Genomic DNA, 20,661 nt, shown 5'->3' with positions numbered 1-20,661 from the left:
TTCCGTTACTTCTCCATTCTTTTTTCAGTATTTGTTTCTGTGGGGCTTCTGTGTATAACCTTACAAACCACAGTTGGTGCAGGGAGAGTAGACTTAAAGAACCTTCCCAATCCAGCTGAAAATCGGTGGAATATAGTTTTGGAGGCAGGTTCTTTGCTAAGTCGAAATGATGCCATGATTTTGTAAGTAATTTCCAGCAGTTTAAACTGAATCTGAAAGGCGACTGAGAACACTGCAGGGCTGGTACAGCGTACTGTTGTGCTGATCTTTCCCCATCAGAATGAATGGGTGTAGAATACAGGCTTTTCAGTTTCAGACACAAGCCCTGGGTAAAAAAGAAAAAAAAATGTATATGTATTAGGGTGAGTATGTATGTATATATAAATGTGTGTATAAATATGTGTTGTTTTGTATCCTCATGCTCTCTCTTAAAAATGGCTGCTCCTGTTTGGGAGTTTCAGCCTGCCTTGTTTTCCTCTGGAAAACCTAAGAGATAGGTGTTGATGTAGGCAAATGTGTTATGTATGCTTTATCCTTTCTTTTATTTTCCAGTTATATCTCAGAGGGACTGTATTCACACATCATATGAAGCCATTACAGAATTTGTTTGGATTTAGCTTAGTGTGTAGTGTGAAGCGAGGGCATTTTTAATTATAAACCGGTATGTGAATCCCTAGAAATATGATTTATATAGCAAACAATGGTTGAATCATATCATGGGTTATGCAGTATGGGGACATAGCCAGTGTGAAGCTTTTTCTATTCCTTGAGCATGCTCAGATATCTTTGCACACTATTTACTCCCATTTGATTGTCCTTTTTAAATTAAATTAAAAGATGGTACTTTTGCGTGCTTCAAGGTTAATCATTTAGGTAACTCTTGTTTTTCAGTAGCTCCATTTCTGTCTTTGCAAAACCACTAGGCACTGTTACAGGTGAATTAAAAGGCTGTGTTAGCAAATACCAAATTTCTTCAGGATCTTTTTCTAAAAAAAGGATTTTTGTGGTATACAAAATCCTCAGTGCAACTCTTTTTTATGTTTGTGTTTTAGGCAAACTTGAGTTGGTCTGTTGGGAGTGACAGTTTTGTTTGCCTGAGTTTCTTAAAAGGGCTTCAAATGTTTATCAACAAAGGGTTCATATAATGCAAATGTGCTTGTAGAAGGGATTGTTGATGGTAAAACTGTCTCTGTGAGTCATTAAATGTTGAATAAACTGAGACATAATTGGGGAGGAGGAATTCTGTAGATGATTGGTAAACCTTTTAAGTGCACAGATTCTACCCAGGCTCTTTAATCTTTAGGAATACTGTTGAGTGAAAAATCTTTCTGTGTTAATGGTTTTTCTGTTCAGATTATTTCAGATTAATTCATTTTAGAAGACCATGGTTAAACTGTGAATTAAGCTTTGTGAATGGCTTTTCAGCAATATTTTCTGTTAATCAAATGGCCTGAATTCTAATGAGAAAGAAGCCAACCTCTAGGAAGACTCTTAACTCTTTTAAAATACGGTTTTATTTTTATTTTTATTTAATGGATGTTTAGTATACCAGAAAATACTTATAGTTCAGTTGCTTTAACTATTTCATTTGTGGATCTTCCATAATTATCACCAACAATGTTCATGGGTACATCTCTGTGCTTGATGAGTTTGCAGTAACATTTATTTAAGGCTTATGAACGGTTCACAAAGAAGGTTTTCTGTTGAGTCCAAAAAAAAAAAAAAGACTGGAATAGGCTTTTTTTTTAAAATGAAGATGGTAATGTGCTGGACCGTTCGACCCCATGCAGTTCAAAGTGATATGACCCACTAGGTAAGAGTTGCCCTACATGATATTAGAGATGAATGTGCATCTCCAATGAATTTCTCAATATAGAATACACTGAAAAACAAAACACCCTCCTGCTTTACGACTTCAGGAAAGTTATAAGCCTAAAAGATAGGTTTGTTCAAATCTCACATCCTGAATAGTTACAAGTCCTTGCATTCAACCCCTTAATACTTTGTGCGTCACTTTGTGAAAATATCTCTTGGCATGATAAAAATATCTCAAATAAAATAAATACAGTAAAATTCAGGATAAATTATTTGTCCAATAGAAAGCTACACAGCAGTATTAAACGCAAGTCAACTTTTCATTGTTATGAAACACCTCCCAGAGCAGAAACGGCTTCAGACACAATCTAAGACCAAGGAGAGAGTGCAGCTGAGAAAGAGCCTGTTGGGCTCAGCAGGGATGTGGCCATAACCCCCTCAATTACCAATTGGACCTTAACTAATTAGGGGTAGAGAGAGAGACACACACGCAGGCAGCAAGGCCTTGGAGCCTGATCTCAGTTTGGACAAGCCCATATGAGCAGAAGTGGTCCTCAGGCAGTCTGATTCAAGGCTGTTTAAGATTTTAAGGTGATGGCTCATGTGATGTCATAGCTCTCTTTTGAGCACAGGTAGTACTTCACTTAAACTGAGGCAACTGTACTTACAAGCGGGGTCTGTATACGTAAATGTAAGCCATTCATAGCTTTGTAGAGGAAAAGCAGTAACTGCCCTGAGTAGTTGTTTAAAACTACGCACGGTGCTTCGGTTTAGTAACAGCTTCATAAGCCATTTGATCTCCGTGTGATTAATAATTCAGGGCAGCAAATATGTAACAAATGCTTTTGTGTGTGTCTGTGTTCTGCTCTATTCAGATCGTGAGAAGAGTGATAACTTTGCTGAGAAGAGACCTCTCCTTGCTGTGTGCAAAAGCATCGGATCTTCTGGGTAAGATGATTGCATCCAGAGGGGTAGCTGTGTAGCGCTGTTGGTTTGTTTTAATAAATACAGCAAGGAGCCCTGTTGAACCATAGAGACTTAATTGGCTCATTGTGGCAAATCCTGTGTGGGCCAGAGCTCGCTTCTTTCTGATGTAGAGTGTTAAACTCTGTCTGAGATGAATTTTGGGCAGAGATGACTCCAAAAGAGGATGTCTCTCCAAACTACATCTGATCTCCTTCACAATATATTTTACTGAACAAATGTCACAGTCCTTGCCCTCATAATTAATTATGGTCTTTGCCACCCCTTTCCTCCTCTAACTTTTCCAGTTTCTGTAGTTGTAGATGTCGGTAGAGATAGAAAATAATGGCCTACGTTTCTGCAAGAAAGTAAACTTGGGTTTTATCGTAGGCTCTCTGAGCCTACTCCTGTGTAATGCTTTAAAATACTGGTTGGAGTCCGAATTACCAATGTTCAGGAACAAACATGGTGGATACCACTAAAAGCTGCAGCCCACGAGCATAGGAATCCCTGTTACAAATCTGCTCTCACGATAATCCAAATTCAGTGCCAAGAAAACCCGAATTGTGTGTCTTTTGTAGATGCAGAGTAAACAAATGTATATGATTCAGTCTTATTCACACAACTGAACATCTGCTTTCACAGAATGGAAGCAAAGAGTCATGCAGACTGCATAGGCCACATTTTTGATCAACGAAGAAGTTATTCAGCTCATTAGCTATGCTACTTGGGGATTCTGAAAGTTGTATTGCGACATTATCCTTTAGGATATGTTTACAACTTACAGTGCTGTTTACGTTGGTGATTATATGCTTGTCAGGATGTTTATACTCCTACACGCAGCATTCTGAGTCAGAAAAACTGCATGTTCTCCTTGGAGTACTGGTGCTGCTTTGCAGTCTGTCGTTCATTCTCACCCACTGGCTCTCATCTGGTCCATCGCTAAGGTAGCCTGAGAAGAGCATGGCATTCTTCTCATGGGCGTGGGGGGGATGTATAAAAGGTAATTGTATCCATCTATTCTTAATTGGGAGAAAAGAAAAATTCTGCACCGAGGAAAGTTCTGCAATCAGTCTTAGGTTTCCATGCTTTGTTTTCGTAACACTACTTCTTCCAGGAAAAAGCGATAAACTAAGCAGTTTCTCCTGTCTTCAGGCTGAAATCCAGAAATTCACCCAAAGAAAAAGGAGATGAGGAGGGAAGAGGAACAGCCATTGACACTGTAGCGTATGGTTGAAGTATTGGACTGGGACTAGAGAGAACCAAGTTTAAATCCAACCTCAGCCATGAAAACTCACCAGGGTAACTTTGGGCCAGTTTCTCTCTGCCCAACACACCTCACAGGGTTGTTGTTGTTTGGGGATAAACATGAAGGAATTCTCCATGTAAGCCACCTTTAGCTCTTGGAGGAAAGGCAGGGCATAAATCTAACAAAAAAGGGGCAGTAGTTTTACACCAAGTCAATATTTTTTACTGTAATTGGAAATGCAAACCCCCTAGAGTCAGCTCATGACTGAAGTGGCCTAAAAGTCTGAGAAAAATAAAAATCAGATAGAATAAATATGTGTGACATTTCACAAGCATGAAACAAAACTGCTTAGCAAGGCTGTTCTCCCTAAATAGCTGCAGACAGAGCAGTTGCAAGAGGTCCTATGAACAACCTGCAAGTTCAGTGCTCCTTACCTTGCTATTTCCAGCACTGGCTCTAAGCAAGCTGTATAGGTAGTCCTTGCTTAACAACCACAATTGGAACCAGAATTTAGGTCGCTAAGTGATGTGGTCGTGAAGTGAATCTGGACCAGATTTCACTATTTTTGCAGTGGTTGTTAAGCGAATCACAGTGGTCATTAAGCAAAACCATGGTCACTGAGCAAACCACGTGGCTGCTAAGTGAATCATGCAGTTCTCTGTTGATTTTGCTTATTGGAAGCTGACTGGAAAGGTCCAAAATTGCAATCATGTGACCGCGGGATGCTGCAACCATCATAAATGCAAGGTGGTTGCCAAGCTCCCAAATTGCATTCAAGTGACTGCAGGGACACTGTGATGGTCATAAATGCGAGGAAGGGGCATAGGTCAGTTTTTCCAACACCTTCATAACTCCAGACAGTCGCTAAATGAATGGTTGTTAAGCGAGGACTACTTGTAGTGTCACTCCTACTTTAGAGGAGGGACTAGATTGCACCGCTGGAAGAAGGGGGGCTTTCCAGCGGGGAACCAAGAGTTTGAACCAGGCCATTCATTATTAGATGGCAGGAAAGTTGACAGATCAGTAGAAAGTGCCATGCCTGGCAATTGGCATTTGGGAGCCCATGCGAAGATTGACAGACAGACTTACCTGATTTTCGTGGAGTTCAGGGATATATCAATCTGATGCCTTAGAGCCTTATATGGCCAGTATAGGCCTCCCCAAACTTGTCACTGAATTGTATTTTGTAATGTGACAGGGAAATCATGTTCCCTGCATTTAATTAATTTTAACCTGCATTTCATTTAATGTTAATCAAGTTACAGTTCTATACTTTCCCCTTTGGGGGAGTGTGACCTTCAGCATGCCATTCAAAGGCCAAATTAAAGAAAAAAGGTTGCATCTCCTTGTTACTGATTAATTTGCTAATCTAGATTCATTTGATATCTATCCCACCTTTCTTCCAAAAACCTAAAATGGTAATACAGCACTCCTGTCTCCAACTTCACTGAGCAAAAACAGTCCTGTGACTGGCCCAAATTCAACCAGCAAATCTCTTTGGCATAGGGAGGACTTGGGCCTGGGGTTCCCCAGTTTAATTCAGGACTAAATGTGGACTTAAAACTTAGCAAATGCCAAATAAATTTATAATAATACATATGGAACAGTCCTAACTCCAGCAAGTTCCTCAGCCAACATTCCATTCCAAAATGGATTTCCAGTCCTCCTCATATTTATTAAGCCAGCTTCCAAGCTGGAACAACTGTAGTGTGAAGCCAAATGCTTGACTGCGTTGAAGGTGACTCCCAATAAAAGTTTCAGGGTTATGGACTCAGCTGTCTTTTTGTGTGCGCATACTGCATTTATGGGGGTGGAAGTGATGACATATGTGACTGGAAACTGTTCTTTAGTCTGGGAAAAATGTCTCTGATTGAAGAATGAGAACTACATGCACATTCCTATGTGCTTCACAAGACCGCCCTGTTTACAAACAGATTATTAGAAATGTATCACTACCTTTCACAGATCCAGGAAGAGCTTTTGAAGCTTTCCAGTCACGACGTGCCTTTCGTAGATCTCAAAAAACGATCTCCAGTTTAAGGATGGTGTGGTCTTGGTCAAGGGCCTGCGCAATACATTGCGAACCAAGCAGAATGCAGCTCATCAGCCTCACAGGTGGCCCAGAAGGGACTCGAGAAAAGACATTTTAATTCACTGCCAGAAAGAGCAGTTCTGCTTCAGATAACTTCAAGGGAATGGCAGGAGCTCAATGTTCCCCTGCTTGGTGTGTGGAAGGTCTGAAGTACAGCCCTTGGCAGCCCTCCAGTTAAACAATCAAGGGATGGGAATGATTATATGATGGAGAACCTAAAGAGTTGCTGGCAATCAGGGTTGACTGAACTGGGCTGGAAGAATTCACTCTTTGTCTTTGAAGGCAGTTCACTCTTTTCAGATAGTGCTTTGCGTGTGCAGTTATGAATGCTGTGCGAGTGGATCTGTGCAAGGTTCTGTTCCCCCCGGAACCAGGCCGTAACCCCTGTGTCACCAACATTCAGGCTCCTGGGCCAACTGCAAGAATGCAGTGGTTCCCTATTATCTTTTACTAGGGCTAGGCTTGTTTTTCATTTGCCTCTCTAACCTACAGCTCTGGTGATTTCTCATCACAATACTAGCCAGGCATAACCTTCCTTAGCTGCGGAACCCAGATGTCTGCCAACTGCTGCCAGCTGCAGAGACAGTATTTTAAGAAACAGAGTTCAAAACTATCTTGATATGCCTGTGAAAGGGGCTGAAAAAAACATTGTGGAGTTCTTTGCTTAGGGAACAGAAGTAAAATGTATAGATATAGAGCAGGTTTGGCAATAGGGCTTGCCAAAAAGACCTTGGAATAGTAGCTAAGTATGATCCGGCATTGTGACATGGCTGCAAAAAAAAGAAAAGGCAAGTGCAGTGACAGGTTGCATCAACCCAGGCATAATTTACTAATCATGGAAAGTAATAGTTCCGCTTTATTCTGTATTTGTCAGCTCCCACCTCAAGTACTTTATCTAGTCTGGGCGTAACTCTTGAGGAAGGATTCAGAGAAACTGGAACAGCTTCTGTGTGTGTGTGTGTTTTTTTTAAAAAGGGCAAGAAGCGTGATAAGACTAGAAATTAAATCCTTTGAAGAGAGGTGGGAGGAACTGAATGTCCACCAGAAGAGAAGCGCCAAGGGGAAGCTGATAGCGCTTTCCAAGTGCTTGAAGGAATACCACACAGGAGGAGGACAAGTTCTGTTTGCTGTCGGTCCAGAATGCAGGATGTGAATGATAGAACTAAGTTACAAGGAGGCGGTTTCCACTTGAATGTTAGAAGAGACTTCCTAACCGTAACAGTGGTTCTGTAGCAACCATGACCTGGAGAGGATTTGTTCAAGCATAAGCTGGACAGGGATGCTTTATTAAGGGCTCCTGCACTGAGCCAGGGGTTGGACACAGTGGCCTAAATAGCTGTCAATTCTCTATACATATTTTTATTTATAAGCTACTTGCTGTACATGTAGGGGCATGGTGGCTCAGTGGTTAAGAAGCCAGGCTTGTTGACCGGAAGGTTGCAAGTTCACCAGTTCGAGACCTGAGCCCTGTGCGACGGAGTGAGCTCCCGCACTCGCCCCAGCTCTTGACAACCTAGCAATTCGAAAGCATGCGAATGCGAGTACATAAATAGGTACTGCTTAGCTGGGAAGGTAACAGCGTTCCGTGACTGTCATGCTGGCCACATGACTGCGGAGGTGTCTTCGGACAACGCTGGCTCTTCAGCCATGAAACGGAGATGAGCACCGCCCCCTAGTGTCGGACACGACTAAACAGGAACCTTTACCTTTTGCTGTACAATAATCGGGATACAAATGACAGCATAAAGACAGCAACCTAACCAATCAACCAGCAACCTATTATGAAATTACCAAAAAGTTATGGGGTGTATTTTAAGGGAGGAAATAAATAAATTTTTTGAGATTCCTCTAATAGAGCCTCTCAGCCTCTGCCAAGCATAAGGGGAATAGCTAATTCCAAACAAATGGTGTCAGTTCTTAAAACTGGGATCCTTCCATTTACACAAAGGGACTAACCAGAAGTCCATGCCTGGCAGAGTGAATTATGGAGCACCATCATTCCAGGCCAGAATCCCTGATGGTAATTGGTGAGGACCATTTCTTAGATGGTCCCAAGCATCTGAAAGCAGATCAGTCCATTATCAAAACAAGAGACAGGTGAAGCATTTTCTTCCACCCAGATTGGTTTCAAGCCTATTATTTCACATAAGCAGAGAAAGAAGTGCAATAACTTGAGCCTTGAGTTAGCTATAAATAAGTCTTACATTTGATACACAGCAGTTGCTGGAATTCTGTTGTAATGGTGTCATTAGCTTTTCTACAGCGAATGTACTAATCGCAAGGTCCAGTGTCCTCGAGTACCTTTTTTATCTATTTCCAATCCAGCTTGCAGGGAGAAGCCAGACAGTTGGGAAAATTGCATGGCTATAAATTTTTAAGAGGAGTGTGTTAAACTGCAGTACCAGTAACCATTAAAGGGCTCTCCTTGGATGGTGACCTGGCAAAACTGAGGAAGCCCCACCTTTGTTGATATCTGAATATTGTATTAGATCAGTGTTTCTCAACCTTGGCAACTTTAAGATGTGTGGACCTCAACTCCCGGAATTCCCCAGCCAGCCCTGTTGCCAAGGTTAAGAAACACTGTATTAGATAAAAGACATAATCCTGGGAAGGACCAGCAGCTAATGATTTATCTTAGTTTTGTAATTGTTTGACTCCATCCTTTCCTGAGTTGGCCTTGGTGCAGGCAAAGCTACAGAATTACCCCAGAAGATCTGAAGGAGACAGGCTTCAAGATGTGAAATGAGCTGTTGACAGCTCTTTTAGGAGGTAGTGGTAGGAGTCTTCTTTCTACTGTGGAACTTGGATTTTGTGGCCTCTGTTGAAGAGGTTTCTGCTGAAGACTTCGTGTTGTCTGGCCTCTGTCAGAGTGGAGCTCCTCTAAAGAAACACATGGCTGTGGGCACAGCAGAGCTCCACTTCAAAAGTCAGTGGGACCAGGAACTATTTGTGGAGGGCAAGATGGGCATGCTTTGGATCCTGTCTATTAAGCAGTGCCATCTGACAGGATCCAGGAAGCGAGTCGTCTTTACCATAGTGCCTGCCCTTTCGAATATTGTATTCTCCAAGATTCATTTGGCCCCAACCCTCCTGGCATTCTGAAAGTCCTTGAAGATCTCAGGTGTCACTACTGTGATTTATTTGTGTGTCTTTGTTGGTTTTTAATCCTATACTTGCTGCCCACAGTCCTAGTTGCGACTATGAAAAAGTATAAAAATAAAATAATCCCTAATTTTGGTCTCATCTGCTAAGGGAAAGGCTCTGGGATCATAAAAGACATGGTTGTGGATTCCATGAAACCCCTGGGCTGTACTTTCTGCATCCCTGGTCAAGTAGGCACTCTTCTTTCCACACTCTTCTGTCAACTGAAAAGTCTCTAATTGAAGCTTCAGACAAGATTGGTCTGGGCACTTTTTCTGTACAGAATAAGTCCTGAATTGGGATAATTGAGTTTGCTCAGCTTCACGACGTTACATGCCGATGACGATGGCTTCCCCCTCCTGTTCCAACCATCAAAAAGGATGCAGCCTTGAAGTACAAATGGGAAGCAGATTGTCTGTTCTGGCCTAGTGTTTGATGCTAGTTTTGGTAACTCTTTCAGTCAACTTGGGCCTTAGATTACAAGATTTGCAAATGGAAGGAAGGAAAACCGCCCCCCATTCTCCCAGCACCAAAAAAGTGAAGAAACATTCGCAAAACTCTACTTTTGAACAGCGTCAGAAGTGGCTTGTAGGCGAGGAGTTGATGGAAATAGAACAAGAGAGGAAAGTTTTGTGCCTCCCCAAACAATGTGAAAAGAGAATACGTGGAAGAGATGGGTGGTGAAGAATCCATGGAAAACTGTTTAGGTTACTTGGTGAAAGCGAACAATTAGCTTCCCCAGCAATGTTGGGTGATGTGGTCTGTTATATTCTGTGCAAGAGCAGGCTACGAGGAAGGAGATAAATCATTTAATGCTAATGGGATTTATCCATTCACATTGAGATGAATTTTGGAATTTTTTAATAAACTGGTAAGACCAGGGGGGGCGGGGCTTACAAGAAATCGTGGTTGGCTTACAGAATGTTTCTCAGTTGGGCTGCTTGTTGTTGTGAAGGCACAGAGAGGCTTCTGAAATATCGTCAGGCTCAGTGACAGTATAGGCATTGGGATTGCTGGGGTCTTAGGATCTCTGGAAGGCCCTCTTGTGATGCCTTCCCTCAACCCCCATCTTAAATTCCCCTCCTCTAGCATTGATTGGATGGGTGGATAAGGAAGTTCTTTTTCACACTTCACAGTGACCTTGATGATGATCATTGTTGGCTAAGATTTTGCAACCCCAGGGCCGCACATTACCCCCTGGTTACAAGCCCTTGGAACCCCCTCCAACTATACTTACCTCCATCTAGCAGCACCACTTTCCTCCTGTTTTGAGGTAGGAAGCACACAGATTGCTAGTGTATACCCTAAATAGATTTTACTCAGTGGCTTTTTGTCTGTGTCTTTTTCGTTTGCTTCTTTTTTTAAGGGGGGAAAAACTCCAAAGTTTCTCCCCAAACCCAGGGGGAGCCCTCCCCACAAGTGCTACTCCATTTTGCCCCCTTTGGCACCCTGACCTACCCGTAGCAGCCATCCACAAAAATGGTAAGACTGCCTCCCACTACCAGCAGGACATTGTGAGATGCCTATGCTGTCACTCCTCCCAGCTCTGCCACTCCCGCTTGATAGCACGAGGCATGCAAGGAGTTTTGTGTGACGGCATTTGGGTGAAGGTCCTCTTCAAACCTGGAATCCGCCCCGATTATTGCCTTGCACATGTAAATCCTCACCTGGGATGGGAAGGGCAACAGCTCTTCCTGGGGGTGGCTGGTGACATAGAGTTCTCCCTACCGAATGGAAATTTCCCACTTGGATTCCATATTTATATGTATTATTTTAGTATTGTAGGTGTTGATTTGGTGATTTTATGATGTTGAGGTTTTAAGGAGAATTTTGTTGTAAACCTCCCAGAGTCCCCCTTTTGGGGGGAGATGGGCAGTAATAGAAATGTGAATAATAACTTAAAAAATGGGAGATACCATTCATTGAACAGGAATAAGCCTTTTTTGGCCTGGGGAGCCACACTTCTGCCTTCTGCTCTCCCAAGAGGCTATGACTAGTAATGTACTAACATCATGAAGTTGGCAAGGCCAAGTTTCTTCCCTGTTTGGGGGTAATTTCATTTGTTGATTCATTCATTATATTTATATAGCCACCCATCTCTCAAAACGTGACCCTGGGCAGTGCACGATAAAAACTATAAAAAACAATTAAAATTACTATTATAATTTCAAAAGGCATGGAGAGAGCGACAAATATTACAACAGTGGAGCAGCGACTTAGCCGAGTCCTGAGGGACTTGCGAAAACTTAACGGGTGGAGCCAGCCTGACCTCGGGGCGGGGGGGTGGCGCTCCATAAGATGGGCACCGCGGCAGAAAAGGCCCGTCTCCGGGGTCCCGCCAGACGGGACCCACAGCAGGCCTCTTTAGTAGACGGGACCCACAGCGGGCCTCTTCTGCCCGATCTGATGGGACGGGCAGATGTTATCGGGCAGAGGTGGTCCCTCAAATAACCCGGCCCATGCCAGGGAGGGCTTTAACGGTCAAAACCATCACCTTGAATGGGACCCGGAGGCAGACTGGCAGCCCGTGCAGCTTGTGGGGCAGAGTGTGTGCTGTAGCGTGTGCTGTTCTAGGGGCGCACACAACTGCCCGCACGGCCGCATTCTGCACCAGCTGAAGCTTCCGGATGCCCTTCCATGCAGAGAGCATTACAGTAGTCCATCCGGGAGGTGACCAGGGCATGAATATACTTGTTTTGGACCTTGAATTCCTCTAGGTTTCCCCAAATGAAAAAGAAAAATCCTGGATTTTTTAGTCCTGCCTTGTCTGGTGATGAAGGGCTGCATGCTAGCTGTGTTCTGCCCATCTCTGCCCTAGAGCCTGTTTCAGAGACTATAAGGGCTGGGTTCACATGACATGCTACGCCAGAGTGAAACGCAGCATGTTATAGGTTAGGGTGAGATACAGACCTAGCCCCTGGATCTGAGTCTAACCGTCCTCTCCTTTTGCCAGCGGAAGCCTTGTGCCTGCCGAGAAATCAGTGCTGTTGAGAATGCAACTGCCGTGTGACTTTTCAGTATGAGGACGGACCCTGAGGTCCACCTACCTAAGCTTGCACTTGGAATTGCACTGTAAGCCTAGGAATTTTTTCTTTCTTTCTTTCTTTTTTGAGTGCCCCAACCAGAGTTCTCAGCATTCCACACAAAAATCTACTTGTGATCATGTGATCACCCCATGCTTCTTTTTATTTTTTGGCAGCATACTTGGGAAGAGAGGAGTGTCTTTGTTTTGCTACCATCATTTATGTAATATGGAGTCAGACGTCTTTTTTTTTTTTTTATCTTTTGCAAATCTACCAGAGGTCTTTTAAGACTTTTGCCTACCCTTTCTCTATAGTATTGATCAGATTTTACGAAATTAGGAGCCGGAGCATCAAGGTTTGTAAGTAAGCTGATCCAGTGGGGATTAAGTTCATTTTTGTTCTCCATTCATTATTTCCATAGAGCTCAGTCCTGGGTCATATAAAGATGTAACACGGTGTTGGAAGAGTAGGTTGAGCATAATGTAGCTATCGTACGCTGAATCAGGCTACTGGTCCAAACCAGTCTGGATTTCAAGGACATCTTTCCTCGCCCTGGTTGGGGCTGCTGGTAGTTGAATCCAAGATGTACAGGATGGTGGTAACTGTTCCTGTGTCTTTTCTCTCTTTCAGCCATGCATACCTGTTTGCATGTACACAGTTTTATTTTACTAGTTATCCAGTTAACTGACATTGGTGTGATTGCATATTCTGAAGCTTACAGGATGAGATTTTGTGAAATTGAACATGGATATCCTCTGAGGTCAATTTTTTAATTCAGGTCAAGAAAGAGATTAACTTGAATAGCCTGATTCGATTGAAGCACAGTTATGGAAGTGCTTATGTTTATTGGCCTTTTCCTTTCTCTCTGTACAGACAGACTGATATGTTTGCCTGTCTGTCTATCTGCTGGTATTTAAATCAGAATGTTATTGCCTCTTTCATCAATTTTGCATTATTACTATTTTAAAAAATGCAATAGGAACCAACAGCAATTACATTGCAAGACAGGCAGCAACAGCCATTATTAATGGGTGGTTCCAGTTTTCAGCTCTCCAAAACTTCTGGCTAATACTATTTTTTCAGAAAACATCTGGTTGTGAAACCACTTGGAAGTGGCCAATTGCAGGTGGTGGGCGTTCTCTTGGAAGGATTGCCCAGGAGAAGAGAATTAACCTGAATGAATAAAGCATTTACACAATGCCGCTCTGTCTCTTGGGTTACTCCTCCCTCCATAAGTTTTATTTTAAACTTGGATTGTCTGATTAGAGGGAGGTAGGGAGTCTGTGGCCTCTGAGATACTTCCAAGGGTCAAGGATGATGGGGATGGAAGATTTGGAGAATGACATTTGACTGTTTCCTCAAACAGAAGAATCAGCAGCCCTTGGTCTATGAGCCACATCTGCTTTCAGCCCCTTTTCTGGGATTCCAGGATTGGGCTACCCACATTTGACATCAAATGTAAAAAATAAGTTGTGCATAAACTCAATACATTTTTGTTAGTTTGATACAGTAAAGAATGTTAACAATAAGCGATAAGATTCTCTGTTTTCAAAAAGCAAGTAAAATGTTAAAGCTCTAGTAGATTGAACGTGCTGATTTCATTTTAGTGGAATCCCCTCCCACTCCCGCCAGTTCCCAAAAGCAGTTTTGGTAAAAGTTCCAACAACAACAACAAAAAATCACCCCTGCCTCTTCAGGTGATGTCCCATTATGTTGCCTGTGGCTGTCAGAAACCCTTAAAATAAGGTGGGGAGGGGAATGCAACCCGTGTTTGTAAAAAGGATATTTGCCATTGCCCTGGGTTGCGTTCATCTTGAATAACTGCCAAATTGTATTAGACACTGGCTCTGGAAAGCTAACTATGTGGAGCGAGCATTCCTTTGTAACCCAGAAATCCATGATAGTAGTGGGATTCTGTCTTGCCATCTTTGCCCCCACCCTTCCCAGAGGATTCGTGGAAATATATGTGGTCTACTTTATCTCCTTCACAATTAGACTGTGAGGTTGGTGCAATCCATGGACAATGTTCCAGGGTTTGAGAGAAGATCATGTTTCCTGGAGACAGGCCCACGACTGCAAATTTGGCATTGACCTTGATTTATGGCTATGTAATGTAGGAAAGCCTTCCTTGGATAATTGTTGGGTTTGAAAGAAGTCATTGACATTGTCTGCCTCCCTCGTAAGGATTTTTTTTCCTTTTAACCGTGTCATAAAAATATGGGGTAGAACCACAGGGTGGAAGCAATTGCCCTGCTGCCTTCTGTTTCCCCAGTCCACAGAGTGTTCCGATTCTCTGAATTCACACAGCTAGCAGCATGGGCGGAATGAAGGAGATGATTTAGTGTTCCATTTTCTGCATCTAGAACAGTCATATTCTATGGTCTTGCTTTATATTCTACGTGTGGCCTGTTGGAGGTTGCCGTCACAGAAATGTCAGCGTCTTCGGCAAAGCACCAAGTGCCATGTTAGTTGCCACTGTGTAGTAAGAGTTTAGAAATAAGGCAAGTTAGAACATGGTTCTATTGTTAACTGTTCTGACTGATGGCCACTCTTCAGAATATCATTTAGGCGCCTTTCCCATCATCTGTTTTATTTATTTATTTATTTATTTATTTATTTATTTATTTATTTATTTATTTTGTCCCTGCCCATCTCCTCCCATCGGGGAATGTGGGTGCTTTACAACAGAATGATCGATTAAAACAAACAATATAAACTATATAAATACAATATACTGTATAATTGGTGTTGGAGGAAAATCCTGAGAGTGCCTTGGACTGCCAGAAGATCCAACCAGTCCATCCTCCAGGAAATAAGGCCAGACTGCTCACTTGAGGGAATGATATTCAAGGAAAAACTGAAATACTTTGGCCACACAATGAGAAGACAGGACACCCTGGAGAAGGTGCTGATGCTAGGGAGAGTGGAGGGCAAAAGGAAGAGGGGCCGACCAAGGGCAAGGTGGATGGATGACATTCTCGAGGTGACGGACTCGTCCCTGGGGGAGCTGGGGGTGTTGACGACCGACAGGAAGCTCTGGCGTGGGCTGGTCCATGAAGTCACGAAGAGTCGGAAGCGACTAAATGAATAAACAGCAACATACTGTATAATTATAAAATTACTCTTAATAAATAAATGTAGAAATAAGGGTAAAAAAGTAAAAAAAAGTCCAAGTGGCAGAGAATCTGATGCAGCCCATATGTGGGAGGAATGGTCTAAGATACCAGCCATCCCCATGTAGATCCATTCCCCTCTCCACCCCAAGCGAGGCGGCAGAGCCAGGTCTTCAGACTCCTCCGGAATGTCAGGAGTGATGGGGCCAATCTCACCGCCAGGGGCAGCATGTTCCACAGGGTGGCCACTACTGCTGAAAAGGCCCGCTTCCTCGACCCTGCCAAATGGAGCTCTCTTGCAGATGGGGTCTGCAGCATGCCCTCTGCATGATTGGGTGGGACGGGCTGATATAATGGGGAAGAGGCGGTCCCTCAGGTAACCTGGCCTCATGCCATGGTTCATGTAGGGTGGATGAATATTGTCCAGAACAGTAGGGTCCAGCGATGGCTTCTTGAGGGGGTGCACCAATGCCTCCTTAAAGGCAGCCGGGAACACCCCATCGCCCAAGGATGTATTAACCATCGCCTGGACCCAACCACATGTCACCACCTGGGCTGCTTTTACCAGCCAGGAGGGGCATGGGTCTAGATGACACGTGGTGGCATTTCTCACCCTTTTAAACTGGAGATGTTGGGGTTGAAGCTTGTGGGCTCCATGACTGAACTGTGGTATTTATCTTAAAATAAGTCATGGAGAAAGAGTGCACTCAGCTGCATGAGCTTCCTTACAAATATCTGTATTTACATATTAGGTCCGTAATGTATATGCAAAAGTTGAAGGATATTTCACTTTAGACTGTGAAACTTACTCATATGGTTTTCTTTCTTTGCAACTGATATTGGACATTTTTTACCAATCCTGATTCAACTTTCAGAGCATCTTTGGGGTGGGGAATCTGTAAAAAAAAAAAAAAAAAGTAAAAAAGCTACATTTGAGTCTGCGTTTCCTAAATAGTCTGCCAGTTGAGTACTCTTTGGGAATAACCTGGATTTTTATGATAAATAGCTCCTATAAAGGACATCCACCCAATCCCCATTTTTTTAAGGGAATGTCTGTAAATAGGCATCGATTACACATCTGCAAAACTAATCTCATGAATGGGCTTGTGATCCTCCTCTCTCTCAACATCTTTTACGGTTCTTTCCCCTATAACTCTGCTTAAAAACAGGCTTAAATTGAAACTTGCCCACTTCTCCCCAAATTAAACACTCTGTTGGGACCTATAGGGAAATCTGTGTTTGTGTTGTCCAGGCTGAGATAGTGGAACTCACCCAGTGAAAACACAAAGCAACAGCCAGCTCAAACCGCAGATTCCATTTGCTTTCTGACGTTTCATATGCGGTTCAGAAGTGGATGGAAGAGGGGGAAAGCGGGCTTTTAAAACTATTTTGGGACATAGAGTTAACAAAGGACTACAGCTGAAATTGTGGAAGGTTATTTACTAAGTGATATGGCAGCAACCTAAAGCCCTAGGGGCAAGAGGGAGCCCCACATCTAATTAAACAGGAAAGTCTGGTATACTAATTTCTCCTTTACCTTGCCCCAAAGTCTGTTTGCCTTCTAGGCCAGGTTTTCTGAAAGTAGCACATTTATTCTTCATTCCAGAGGGGAAGGGCATTGGGGGAGCTTGGCTTGCAGGTTGACAAAATTAGTGTGTGGATACTCCAAGCTTCTGGCTTAACAGTTTGAACAGAATGCCATGTTGGTGCCAATTAGGAGCAAGGTGGACATTATCAGTGATGAAAAAATACTTTAGGAACTAGCCAGATTTTCAGAGAGACAGCCTGGGAGTTGTAGTGATACCTAAAAGGGTCTTTTTCAGCTTATGGAATTCTCCACCATGAAAAGTCAGGGGTTTTCCCCCCCTTTATTTGCCACCATTCTTCTACAGCTTTAAAGCATCTCTTTTCCAGCAACCTTCTGATTTTCTTCCCTCCCTCCTTGACTCTGCTGTTTGGCATTTTATTGTATCTTGTTGTCTGTGTTGGTTAGTTGTTTTGTAGTTTTAGTGCTTTGATCTCTTTATCTGTTGTAGATTATTTTTGTTATTTTAATATTGTTGGCTTTTCAGGGCATTGTTTTAAAGCACAAGATGAAGATGATGCAGGTGTACTTACCAAGGGAAGAGTCCTGATCTTTCTGAAACCTTTTGGTGATCCTGATCTCTTTTCTTTATCCCAGAATTGTTGAGGGAAGAGAAACCTGTTCTTTTCCCTTCTTCAGCAGTGCCCCAGGCCTTTCTATTTTTCTGGATTTCAGATGGGGAGTCAAGCTTGAATAGGCTGGAGGATCAGATTCCTCTTGCTTGAGGAATGGATCTCTATCTAAATATAGGTTTATTTTTCTTGTAAATATCATCTGCTCTTGTATTGGACACCAAAACATTATCTTAACCGCTACCATTTGAAAAACAAGGAGGTTCGTTCTTTTTTTCCCAGCACTGTTCAATGTCATGATAGAGCAATAGAGGGAGCTATAAGTTTCCAGCCAGGAGTTGGGCCAGGGAGTCAAAGTCCAGGAAGATGTGCTCTTTCAGAGTTTGGTCAAAACAGGAAGCCCTTTAGAGCTCTTCCAGTCTCAAGGATCGTTCTGTGGACTGGTCCCTCCCAAATGGAGAGGGTGCAAGGGTTCCATAGCTAGAGGATGCTCTAAGTTTCAGTGACATTGGCTCGAGAGGGTGGTGCACTTAGCTATAGCTCCAGGCCCATATCCCTGTGGTTCTCCACTGTTGTCTGTTCTTAAACATTTATGGCTTGTGAATAAATGGGGAGGAAGGGAGAGGATTCCCAAAGTGCCAGTAAAATGTTTTTTCTTCCCTTTTAATTGTTTCAGTTGGATGTGTTTCAGAAAATTGTTCTTTAGTCAAGGGCACGCTGAACACAAGAAAAAAAAAATCACTGATGAATCTACAGCAACTTCCAAAACACATTATGCGTGATCTAAGTTGCATTCATATTCAAGGAAGAAAGAGAAGAAAACCCCTGGTGCCTGGATTTCTTTTTTCCTTGCATTTGTTCTGCCTGCCCCCTCTTTTTTCTGTTGCAAATAAATGTAAAGTTGTCATACTTTACATGTTCCCCTTGTGTCATGGAAGTTTCAGAGCCAACTCTCCCCCACCTAGAACTGTGCAGCAGAGAGATGAGCAGTCATCTGCACAGACCCACACAGAAGATGAAAAGATGCTTAAAACCGTGCTGATTCCACATTTTTACACCTGAAATGATGTGGGGGTGTGTGTGCAGAGGTTACCCCACCATCGCTGTAAATGTGTCCCAGCCTGGGACCCGGAGTCTTCTCTCATGGCTGCTGCCTTTTGACAATTATCCATTGACACCGGAGAATTCAAGCAAAACACGGCTGGCCAGGGAAGACCCCTGGCTGAGTATGCCTCCCTTTTTCAGAAGGACAGCCATTGAGCAGAAGCGATAATCCATGTTCTGTAAGGAGAGCAATCGCGCTGGCCCGAGGCCCACCTTTAAAGAGGACCGACCCCTTTAATTTATTAAATAATGTAAATGCTATCAAGTTAATTAGAAGAGAAACAAATTCCACCCCAAAATGTTTTCAATATGGTCTTTCTTTGAGGGAGTGGGGCGGGTACAGTAGAAGCCAGTGAATGAGAGGAAATCTTATTTCTGGCAGCTCTGTAGACATGGAACTGCGGTTGAACTTTTTACCCTAATTACGTCCTTGCTAATGCCCAGAGCAGTCTGGAATCAAAGCATCCCCTCAGGCCTTGGAAAGTTTCTCATGTGGCCAGCGTTTGTTGTGTGATGAGGGTTACTTAAGGGGGAAGAAGCAAGGGAGAGAGGAATAAAGCCCTTGGAATATTGTGCTTTTTTTCCCCCCCTTTTCAAAATTTTCTGTTACCACCCACCTCACTTGTTGCCTACAAAAATAGTGTAATTGTTTGCATCTGTGTGTTTTTGTCTGCCATCGGAATAGCTGTTATAAATCAATATGACAGAGAGGCAAGCTCACGGCTTCCTCCCTGTTTTCTAATTGGTACTGTCTCTTCCTTCCTTGCCTTTCTATCTGCTGCACAAGGCTAAACTGCAAAAACACCTTGTAATACACTGGAACAGGAAACAGCCTTTGAGTCCCCCCATTCCCCCCAAGCGGCTGAGCATCATTGATGGGCCAAATAATGGCCTTGAATGATACCGGGACTTCCTTTCCTACCTAAGGAAAATTAATACAGGTTGAGGTTTATTTATTAAAACGTATTTATTTAATTCTATTTTTGCTTTAGTTGGCTGAAAGTAATCCAGATGTTCCTTTCCTTTAAAAAAAAAAACACCTCACAACAACCCCATGATGGAGGTTAGGCAGATGGATTGGTTAAGTTCACTAAACACCAAACTAGTCATTTATTATCAGAAGTGTCACATCATTTTATGGACAGTTCCATTCTGTTGTTGTCCCCTACCTCGAAGCGTCATTATTTCAGAAACGTAAGATTTCTTTAAAAAATGTTCCTACTGTTAGCCATTTGGGCTCAAAATGCCCTGAGATCTACTACCACCCATCGCTGCAATATCAACTGTAGCTTAGATAGCCTTGCATCCTCCATATGTTCTGAATCACAACTCCCAGCTAGTCTGGTCAGTTTAACCAGTGGCCAGAGATATGGAAGGTGTCATCCAGAGCACTGGAGTTTACCAGAGCATGATGGCTAAGAAGAGAAGTGAATCCAAGTTTCCATTCTGGTGCTTTAGCTGCTACATTCTCATGGACTCTGAGAGCTACAGCTACAGTTTCTGAGCTACAGACCCCCACATTCCTACATTGGTGCTTTGCCAAGTCTGACATCTGCCCAAAGTGTCAGATGGTAGCACGGCAGCTATGTGGATATATGAAGTGCTGTAGCGATGAGACTTTGGAAAAGACCGGTATGTCCCAGTTGGTTTGTAGACCCCATTGACTGCAGCTTAGGAGCTCCCTTGATCCACAGAGCAGAATTTCCCTCTTCTGCTGGGCAGTCTACAGGAATTTTCCTCAGCCTGGGTGCCCTCCAGTTACGTGGACTTCATCTTCCAGAATTCCTGAGGCAGAAGGGCCATTGCTGGGAGGTGAAGCCCACACAAGGAGGGGGCCCGGATGTCGGGGAAGTCAGCAAGGGCTTTTGTGTTAAAACGGCTGTGTATGAGTTGCAACATGAAAGGAACTCTCCAGATAATTATATTTATATGGTGGATTTTAGCCAAGATAGAACCTGGAAGTGGGCTAAAGCAATTAGAATCCATCCCAAATGTAACACTGTA

General features: G+C 43.1%; 1 protein-coding gene across 4 annotated transcripts in view; it reads left to right on the top strand.

Annotated features, from left to right (window-relative positions):
* The window catches only part of BCAS3 (BCAS3 microtubule associated cell migration factor), a 530,779-nt gene that overhangs the window by 39,633 nt on the left and 470,485 nt on the right, over positions 1-20,661 (top strand). For all 4 annotated transcript variants that reach the window (XM_063296564.1, XM_063296551.1, XM_063296543.1 and 1 more), the window contains one exon: positions 2,691-2,763. In XM_063296564.1, the coding sequence (XP_063152634.1) occupies positions 2,691-2,763 (73 nt within the window). The remainder of the gene's footprint in view (positions 1-2,690; positions 2,764-20,661) is intronic.

This window comes from Candoia aspera, chromosome 1 (genome assembly GCF_035149785.1).
Source record: "Candoia aspera isolate rCanAsp1 chromosome 1, rCanAsp1.hap2, whole genome shotgun sequence".
Classification (NCBI taxonomy): Eukaryota; Metazoa; Chordata; class Lepidosauria; order Squamata; family Boidae; genus Candoia; species Candoia aspera.
The sequence above is the reverse complement of the archived record's forward strand: the minus strand, read 5'-3'. Positions and strand labels throughout refer to the sequence as shown.